Below are 9,139 nucleotides of genomic sequence, written 5' to 3' on the forward strand. Positions count from 1 at the left end.
TTATTTATGGTAATATTGTTATTGGAGTGAGCATCAAATACATGACAAACTGACCATACAAAGAAATATTTACAGTTATCAAATCACAAAGAAATTTTGTAACTTTAAAAAACAGCAGTTTCCTGGTAAAAAATACAGCTTCAGAGCCATGGAAATGGAATTTGTTCTTCAAGATGAATAAAATTATCCCATGAGAAAAATGAATCCACACAATCAACCCATTGCTTCAAACAATCTTCTTCTTGAGTAGCCATTGATGGATTGTTGGATTCTTCCTTTGAAAATGAAGAATCTAAGCTTCCACACAATATTTCATAATTGTTCAATAAATCATCTGTTTCTGTTCCATCCAAAGTTGTTTGAATTTCATCATCTTTTATTACATCCTCTGACTTTGTCTCTTCTTGTTTATTTTTCTCTCCATTTTCAACAGGTTTGTGTGTCACAGGGTCTAAACCAAGAAGCTTCAGCTTCTTCCTGATTCGGGTATTCCAGTGGTTCTTGATTTCATTGTCGGTTCGACCCGGAAAATGTGATGCAATCTTAGACCACCTACAATAAAAAACAAAATAAGTTTAAGATTTAAATCTCAACATCTGCAATCTTTTCAATGATGTTTTCCATTACCTATTTCCGAGTTGAGAATGAAGTCGAATAATCTCGTCTTCTTCTGATTCTGTAAAACACCCTCTCTTAAGACCTGGTCTTAGATAATTTATCCATCTCAATCTACAACTTTTCCCACATCTTAGAAGCCCTGCATCAACCATACAGAAAAGTGGCAATATTTTTTTAGACAAATTATATATTAACCCATAAAAAAAACAGTAAAAGTATCATGGAGGCCTTTGTATTAGAAGTTCGAATGCATTTTACTCCTTCTACACAAAAAATAGATAAATTAATTTCTGTACATTAGATAAAAGGACAAACTAATCATTTCCATTAAACATTTCATCTATTTTTATTGTTAAAAACTAGTCCTACATAACCTATAATTCTTTGATTATTCCAACACTAAAAATGAATAAAAATTTTAAAATAAATGATTAATTCGTCCTTTTTTTACTAAAAGAAGATAAAATATAATCAAACTCCTACTATAAAAATTTTCATGATACTTTTACCTAAAAGAATATAATCAGAAGCAAATGAAGAAAAACATTACCAGCAAGCTTGGGAACATGTCGCCAACAAGGAATACCATTGTTGAATATAAAGTTCATCAGCTTATGATCTTCCTCATTTGTCCATGGACCTCGCTTTAATCCAACTTTATCACAACAAGGTTTTCGTCCCATTCTCGAAAAAGAAAAATTCAAAGCACCAAAGATTTACAGCTATAAAAATGGCCACCTCCCTTATGGAGGCAATGGAAATGGTCCTCATATATATATATATATATATATATATACATGTGTGTATGGACTAAACAGGGTCGTTTTCGTTGACAAATTTGATTCGTGCAACTAGTCTTTCTTCTCATTTATTTTTGATTAATTCATATATATATAGTGTGTGGGGGGGTGTATATGTATATACATGTGAACTGTTTGTAGGATTTGTTTTGGCCCTAAACGATAGTGTAGAGATTCCCTTACCAGATATCCAAAGTGCCCTAAAATTCCAACCATGGATTTACTTGGGTTCCGTCCTTTCCCGTACTTGGCTCAAATTCTTTATTTATTTTTTTTTAAATGTGTATGAAATTTTGAAGTCAACTTGTATATGATATGAATTTGTTGGACATAATGCTTATTGGAAGACACAAAAGTTTAACTCACTTACTAAATTGTAATTTTGCCCTAATGCATAATCTAGATTAGTTGTAAACTGAACAACAAGAACAACTTACTTACTACATCTTTGCACTAAAAGAAGTTCCTCACACAAGTAAGATAAATGTTCTCTTAATCTCATACAAAAAATTGGAACAACCATTCTCTTAAATAATTGTTTATTTGTTTGCAAAAGTACAATCAATGTGAATTTCTAACTTCTTGAATTCATCTCAATAAAGTTTTTAATATGGAAAGAATTAGTAGAAATCTTCTCAATTTAAACTATTTTTTTTAACAAATTGAATCTTTTCAAATAATGAAACATCTTAGCATTCCCGTATGCATAGTTTGTACCATCCAACATTGAGGGATGTGAGACAGATGAACCTTCCATTTCAAGCAAGAATTGACACTCAGAACACCACTTAATACATCAAATGTTAAGCTTTGATACCAAATTGAAGAAAATAGTTGAGTTTTACAAGAATAGTTTGAGTAGTTATATGGAACAATTATAACTGTTATGTGTAACAACTAAAGAACGAAACACAAAAACACTTGGTTGCACAGTTCGATAATCACCTACGTTTGAGGAGTCTTACCCATAAAGATAATTCACTATCTTTAACCTTATATAAATTATGATTTAAGTCTTATCATTCACCGGTATAACAATATCACATTTACGCTAAAGATCTACATCTCTCTAGAAAAACTTAGTTTGTAAAATCAAGTGACTCGCTTGTTTTACTTACAAAATGCACTTTCTAAAACAATTCCGATTGAACAAATTAATTGCTAAACTCTCGATACAAAACCACCAAGGCAAGTCTCACATATATGAACATTTTAAACTTCTTGCAAATGAATTATAATCACCATCCCCACCGAAGTAGCATAAAAAATAGCAATAAGAACAGAAAGTCTAGAATAATTTAGAGATATCCAATACATGTCTTCAAGTCAATTGATCCAATCTTCTCAAATTAAGGGATCCAATTTGCTTAATTTGAATTGATCCAATCTACAATGATACTCCAAATGATCGATCTTCAAATATGAACTATTAAACACCCTCTTTGTTCATTTAAGAGTTTTTCATATAGGTTGAACTCTTTTCCTTTCTTAAATATTTATGTCGTTACTTTGTTGCTTTATTTATTTGATGTAATTTTTTTTAGTAAGAAAAAATGGTTAATTTAGCGGTCAACGTTCATATACACACTTTTGAGATTAGAAAACAATAGAAGTGAAATAAAACTAAACCCACCTCGTGTTTATATTCTAATTTGTTTCAAAATTACTGATTGAGTCTTAACTCGATTGACATAAGTATTATTGTCAATATAAAAGGATATGGGTTCTAGTACGCTGAAATGTATTATCCTCTTATTTATGGGTTAGGAAGGGGCTATAAATAGTTTTAGATTTTATGTAAAAAAGAGCAGATATGATCGAAATCTATAATAAAATTATTTTTAAAAAAATAGAAACATCAAAATTAATGGTTCCTACGTAGCAATCAAGTTATGTTTTTCATGTCTTTTTTTAACATTAATTGTAACGAGTTTCTTTGTTGTTGTTGTTTTTGAGGTGGTTAAATGACTTCTAAGTTTCAACTAATCACTATTTTGGATTTAATTGAGATTTAAGTAAACCTTAAAAAAAATTACTTGTCAAATTATTCTCCACTTGAACACCAATGAATCTCATGACTTTTTTCTCAAGGAACTTCAATGCTTAAAGAACTCTTTTGGCCCAAATATTTAAAGAAATTTAAGCACTTTAACTATTAAGCTTTATATTTTGGTATACTATCAATTTTAATCCTTAATGTTTACATCTTTTGCCAATTTAGTTTTTGTTATTATTTAGTTAAATTTAATTGTTAACCTTTCAAAAATAATCAAATTAATTTTTTGAATGAACTTTTTTACTAAAACATTAATTCTTTAACGATGTTGGCATGACAATCCACGTGTATTTCATGTTGATATGACAATATTTATCTTATATATCACATTAACAAATAAATTAAAATTTATAAAAAAATAATTCAAAAAAAGTTATAAAAATTCAAGAAGAAAATAACATGAACTATATATGGATTGTTATGTGAACTACCATGTATAAAAATTTAACGTTTTAATCAATATTTCTATTAAAAAAATAACAATTTACCTTTTTCTTTAAAAAGTTGATAGCCGAATTCGAAATTTTAAAAGGTCGAGATGAAATTTAAATAAAAAAGATAAAAAAATTAAATTATCAAAAAAAATATAAACAGTAAAAATTAAATTTAATATTATTTCGTATTTCCTATAATATATAAGTTTTGACTAAGTCGTTTCTTCTTATTAGTTAACATGAAAGAATTAACAAAGAACACAGTACGGCAGAAATCTTAAATTTATTTATATAAAATAATAAAATAAATAATTATGTATTCAATTTTTTAATGATTCAACTAATAGTTAAAATAATAATGGATTATTCAACTTTTCACACTATTTTATTATTATTATTTTATTTTGAACAATTTATGATCATATCTACTATTTTTGACACCATGTTTAAAACTATTTATAGCCCCTCTTTAACCCATAAATAAGAGGATAATGCGTTTCAGCACACTGAAATCATCGTCCTCCTGCATTGATTTAATCGACAACTTTTCACACTGTTGAATTTTTAAAAAATATATATAAAACAATTGAATTAATGATTTTTTTTAGTGAATCATGTATTGCAATAACCCAATAGAGAAAAAAAATGCACCCTAGAAATTAATTTTAAATTGGTTACAATTCTTTTATATTCTTTATGCCCGTTTTACCGTTCATGTTCAAAGTTTGTGATTGTTTTTTTCAACAATATTGTCTCTAAGGTTTTAACTTGGGTCCTTCCCTTAAAAATGTAACGTGTCTTACCATTATACCCAACCACTTGTTAAGTAATTATTCCAATATTTATTAGATAAGATTATTAATTCCAATTAATTCAAAAGTTTAAAAACTAAATAAATAAAATAGATAATAATAAAAAAAACAATGACTATTAATGTCATTGGTTTATGTTTAAATCATGATTCAATCATAAAATGACATGTCAACCATAGTCAAAATATCTAAGTTGCTCATATTTTAAAGATATTTTCGTTTTATGTTTAAATCATGATTCAATCGTAAAATATATACGAATCGCAATCAAAATAAACATTTACCATTGTACAATGTCAAATTGAGATGGAAATATGATGTTTTTTTTTTCTTTAATTTTGTTTAGACATAATGATAAATTTAACCTTTAGTATTTATTTTTTTTGTTAATTTGACCCTTATTCATTTTTTTTTGGAGTAAAATATGGTCTTAATCTTTTAAAAAGAGTCGAATTGATATTTTCTTTAACAAAAATACTGACTAAAATGTTAAAATTTTAAACATGACAATCCATATATATTTCATGCTATTTTTTAAAATTTTTATAAATTTTTATACTTTTTTAATATTTATAAATTTTAATTTACTTGTTGACGTAACACCAACCGCGAAATTAGGGGAGCTGGGCTGGCGCCTTTGCCAGCCCCCTAAAATGAAAACTTTTTTCAAATGACACATTTAAAATTTTTAAAATTTTAAATTAATAAAGGTAAAGTTACACTTTGGCCCCCTCTAAAAATAAAAAAATTAATTTAATCCTTTAAAAATTATAAAGATATAGTCTATTAAAATGGTGAAATTACAATTTTTCTATCGTAAAAATTACAATTTAATTTCGGCCCCCTGAAAAAATTTTCTGATTTCGCCCCTATGTAACACATAAGATATATAGTGCTATGTCAATATAAAGTACGTATGGAGTATCACGCAAGTTGCCACACTAGCATCGTTAAATAATAATGTTATAGTCTCAATTTTCGTTAAAGAAAAACGATTTGATTTTTTCTAAAAGGTTAATAGCTAACTCAACAAAAGAACGAAGATCAAATTGACAAAAATTATAAAAATTGAAGGCTAAATTTATTATTATACACAATAATTTTAAGAATGTAAGAAAGATGACAAGAAAGAAAAAAAAATGAAATTTTGTAAATAAATTTTATTGTTTAATACCAAATAAAATAAATTAATCTCTAAGCATATAGTTGATAGTGAAAATTAAAAACAATAAACAATAATAAATATCTCTATCTCAATTAGTGAGGTTTGAAAATAAGTGGCAATTGAAAGTGAAACTTTTATATAAAATACAAAAATTAATTTTCAATTTTTTTTAAATTTAATTAGCATTATTTGTAAAGTTTATTCTAGTCCTTATATTAAAAATTATTTTTCACTTTCACAATTTGCTACTAAATTTATGATAATTTATCCATAATCTAACTCGACCCTTAAAAAGTCTGATGCATTTTTGAACTATCGTGTGGCTGAAAGATTTTTTATGGATGGTCGGGGGTTTTATAGATAAAGTTAAGTATATTTTGTTCAAATTATTAATAATTTAGCGATAAATTGTAACCATGTTATGATTTAAATAATCCGGAGCAATTTTTATTAGAACTAAATGAATAATAGATATAAGTATTAAATAAAAGGACCCTTTCTTGATTATATTATTTTTTAAAGATTTATTAATGGATATTTGTAGGGTAATCCCTCCAACTCTTTTGTCTTCACTCAATAGCCAGCAGCCTCCACTAGTCATTAAATCCATCTAAAAACAAACAAAATCTTAACAATTTTGGTTCATCAAGCTAAAAGGACTACCTTATTTTTCCCACTTGCAATTATTTTCCCTTTTTTTTCCCAAGAAAAAATATTTTTTTATCATAATAACTACAATATATATAATAAAAACTTATTATTTCATTTTTATTTTTAATTTGATAATTTTTTTCATTTATTTTACGACTTAGGATCCTTATGTTATAATCAGAAACGAAATCAATAAATTATTTTAAAATGATCAGAACTGAATCATAAATTTTTAGGGAAATATATTTTTATCATTATATTAAATTGAATTTTTTAAAAACTTTGAAGGACAAACACATAAATTTTAGTATTTTCATGTCCATTTTTTTAATTTCATATGCAAAATGTGATTAAGAGCATATAAATTAAATATAAGAAAACATAAATTTAATCTTCATAGCCTTATTATTTATTTAATTATGTTACTTCAATTAATACAAACATGGCTAAGGGAGGTAGATAGATAAGTCCTTGGTCCCCAATTTTTATTTTTTTTTATAATTGTGGTTTAGTGGGATAGAAATTGTAAAATTACAAGTTAATAAAATGATAAACTTATATTTAAATTTTTTAAATTTGTAATTTAATTTTGATTTTCCCGTCTAACTTTGTTCTAATATTTATAAATAGAGGAGGGATTTTTTCACAATTAATATTTTAACGATTTAATCGTTGAATTTATTAATATAATTGTATTAGTCATACACGTAAGTTTTTGAAAAGATCTAATATCTCAGTCATATTGGTAAAGGCAAAACCAGAACTTTTTTTTTGAGGGGTCAAAATTAAGTTGTATATTTTTATGAAAGTAAAAATGCAATTTCACCACTTTAATAGCTTTTATATTTATGATTTTTAAAAGGCTAAATCAATAATTTATCATTCTTAAGGGTTAAAGTGCAATTTTACTATGTACTAACTTAATCTTTTATAAATTTTGAAGAAAGAAAAGTTGAATTTTCCGTTTAAGGGGGCTGGGGCCGCTACCAACATGTCGTCACCACTATTTATTAAATGGTTGAAAGTTTTTTTATATAAAATAAATAACTTAATATTTTTAATTTTATATCAAATTTGACATGTATAATCTATATGAATAGAATATAGAATATGATAGTTGTATCTATGCGTGAATCCCTCCCGTATATATTAAATAAATAAAAGTAAAAGTAAAAATAAAAATTTATATTTATATTCTTATATTTATTTATTTGTAATATTAAAATAAATAATATTTTGCAAAATAAATGAATGCATACTCTTCAAAGACCCAAACGTGTCAACCTTAACTTGGAGATAACGTGGCAAAATCAGAGATTGTTGGTTCCATGTTGAGGAATAATACCCACCCAAATCCAATTATATTTTTATTTTAGATCTCAATGGCTTAAAATATTATGAAAATATTTTTAATTCATATTCAAATAATCATTATGTGCAATAAATCTTTCCGAGTTTTTTAGAATCAAATCGGTGATTGAATTGTTCAGGTTATCAATTTATCAGTTTAATTGATTCGATCTGTATTATTATAGATCATTAAAATTCATAAAAATAAAAAAAATTGGTTCAACTGCCAAGTTCAATCGGTTTTTTACAAGGTTCAACTAGTTCCTAAGTCAATCAGTCTAATACTTCTCTTCGAACTAATACTCTGACTAATTCTTGATCCGACCACTTGTTTCGATCCGATTCAAACAACCATGAAGATAACTTTTTTTTTATTTGTTTTGTCCTAGACTCATGTTTTAATTTGTCTCACCAAAAGGCCAGAATTATTATTTATTCTAACATTAACAACCTAGAATTTTATTTTTTTTAATATTCGAATGAATAATGTGTACTCTAATAATAATCAATTTCGACAAAGGACCTTAAAAAATTTATAGTATGAGTCCCTAGTTTTATTGATTTCCCGGGTAAAAATATTTTTAAATCCACATCCATTTTCAATTCGATTTGATTAATTCAAAACATCCTTGAATTCGTGTCTGGTTGATGTTAGGTGGGGGCATGAATAAAGGGACGAAGGGGAAAGAGTGAGGTTGGCACAAGTCTTTTGTGTGAAGAGATTGATAAGTGAGAATGTATATATACAAGTTATTTGGTTTCTAAGCCGTGTGTCACCTTGTAAGGCCTTTTTAAGTATGCTTGATAATGAGTCAGCGTAGTGATAGATGATGCACAGAGAGGTTTCTGTTATTGGGAAGGTGATGGATCTTCTGGTATGGTCCTAGTGAAGTAAAGCAGAGCAAGTCACACTAAACTCAACCAAGTTCGGATTTTGTTTTTTTTTAAAGAAACCAAACAACAATTTGGACTGATCAACATATAATTTCTTATTTAAAATAATTAAAGTTAAAAAAAAAAAAAAGGCTAGATTATTTTTTTATTGATGTAAAATTTCGTAAGTAGATAATAGAAGTATAATTAAAAGTTGAATTTTTTAAGTGGATAGCTTTTTTAATATATATATATATATGATTGATTATCAAAGTGTATTGGTATCGGAATATATCGGGCGACTGCTCTGGCTTTGCAGCCGGATAAATTCTGTATGCCATGGTTGCAATTGGGATCACTCCTTTGCCAATGCAAAGATG

General features: G+C 26.6%; 1 protein-coding gene across 1 annotated transcript; it reads right to left on the bottom strand.

The window, feature by feature from the left end:
- Positions 1-1,361, bottom strand: LOC107926454 (myb-related protein 315). Its single transcript, XM_016857303.2, has 3 exons — positions 1,169-1,361; positions 628-757; positions 1-552 (listed from the first exon to the last, which is right to left on the bottom strand). Exons 1-3 carry the CDS (start codon positions 1,299-1,301, stop codon positions 141-143), a joined length of 675 nt encoding a protein of 224 aa, XP_016712792.2. The 5' UTR covers positions 1,302-1,361; the 3' UTR covers positions 1-140.
- Between the last annotated feature and the right edge of the window lie 7,778 nt (positions 1,362-9,139).

The sequence above is a fragment of the Gossypium hirsutum genome, chromosome A07 (genome assembly GCF_007990345.1).
Source record: "Gossypium hirsutum isolate 1008001.06 chromosome A07, Gossypium_hirsutum_v2.1, whole genome shotgun sequence".
In the NCBI taxonomy this organism is placed as follows: domain Eukaryota; kingdom Viridiplantae; phylum Streptophyta; class Magnoliopsida; order Malvales; family Malvaceae; genus Gossypium; species Gossypium hirsutum.

Bases quoted from the DNA above. Each gene is read 5' to 3' on its own strand.
- LOC107926454 (XM_016857303.2), bottom strand. From the start codon at position 1,301: ATGGGACGAAAACCTTGTTGTGATAAAGTTGGATTAAAGCGAGGTCCA. The intron at 758-1,168 runs GTAATGTTTTTC...TGGTTGATGCAG, and splicing joins ACATGTTCCCAAGCTTGCTG to GGCTTCTAAGATGTGGGAAA. The intron at 553-627 runs GTAATGGAAAAC...TTTTTATTGTAG, and splicing joins CATTCTCAACTCGGAAATAG to GTGGTCTAAGATTGCATCAC.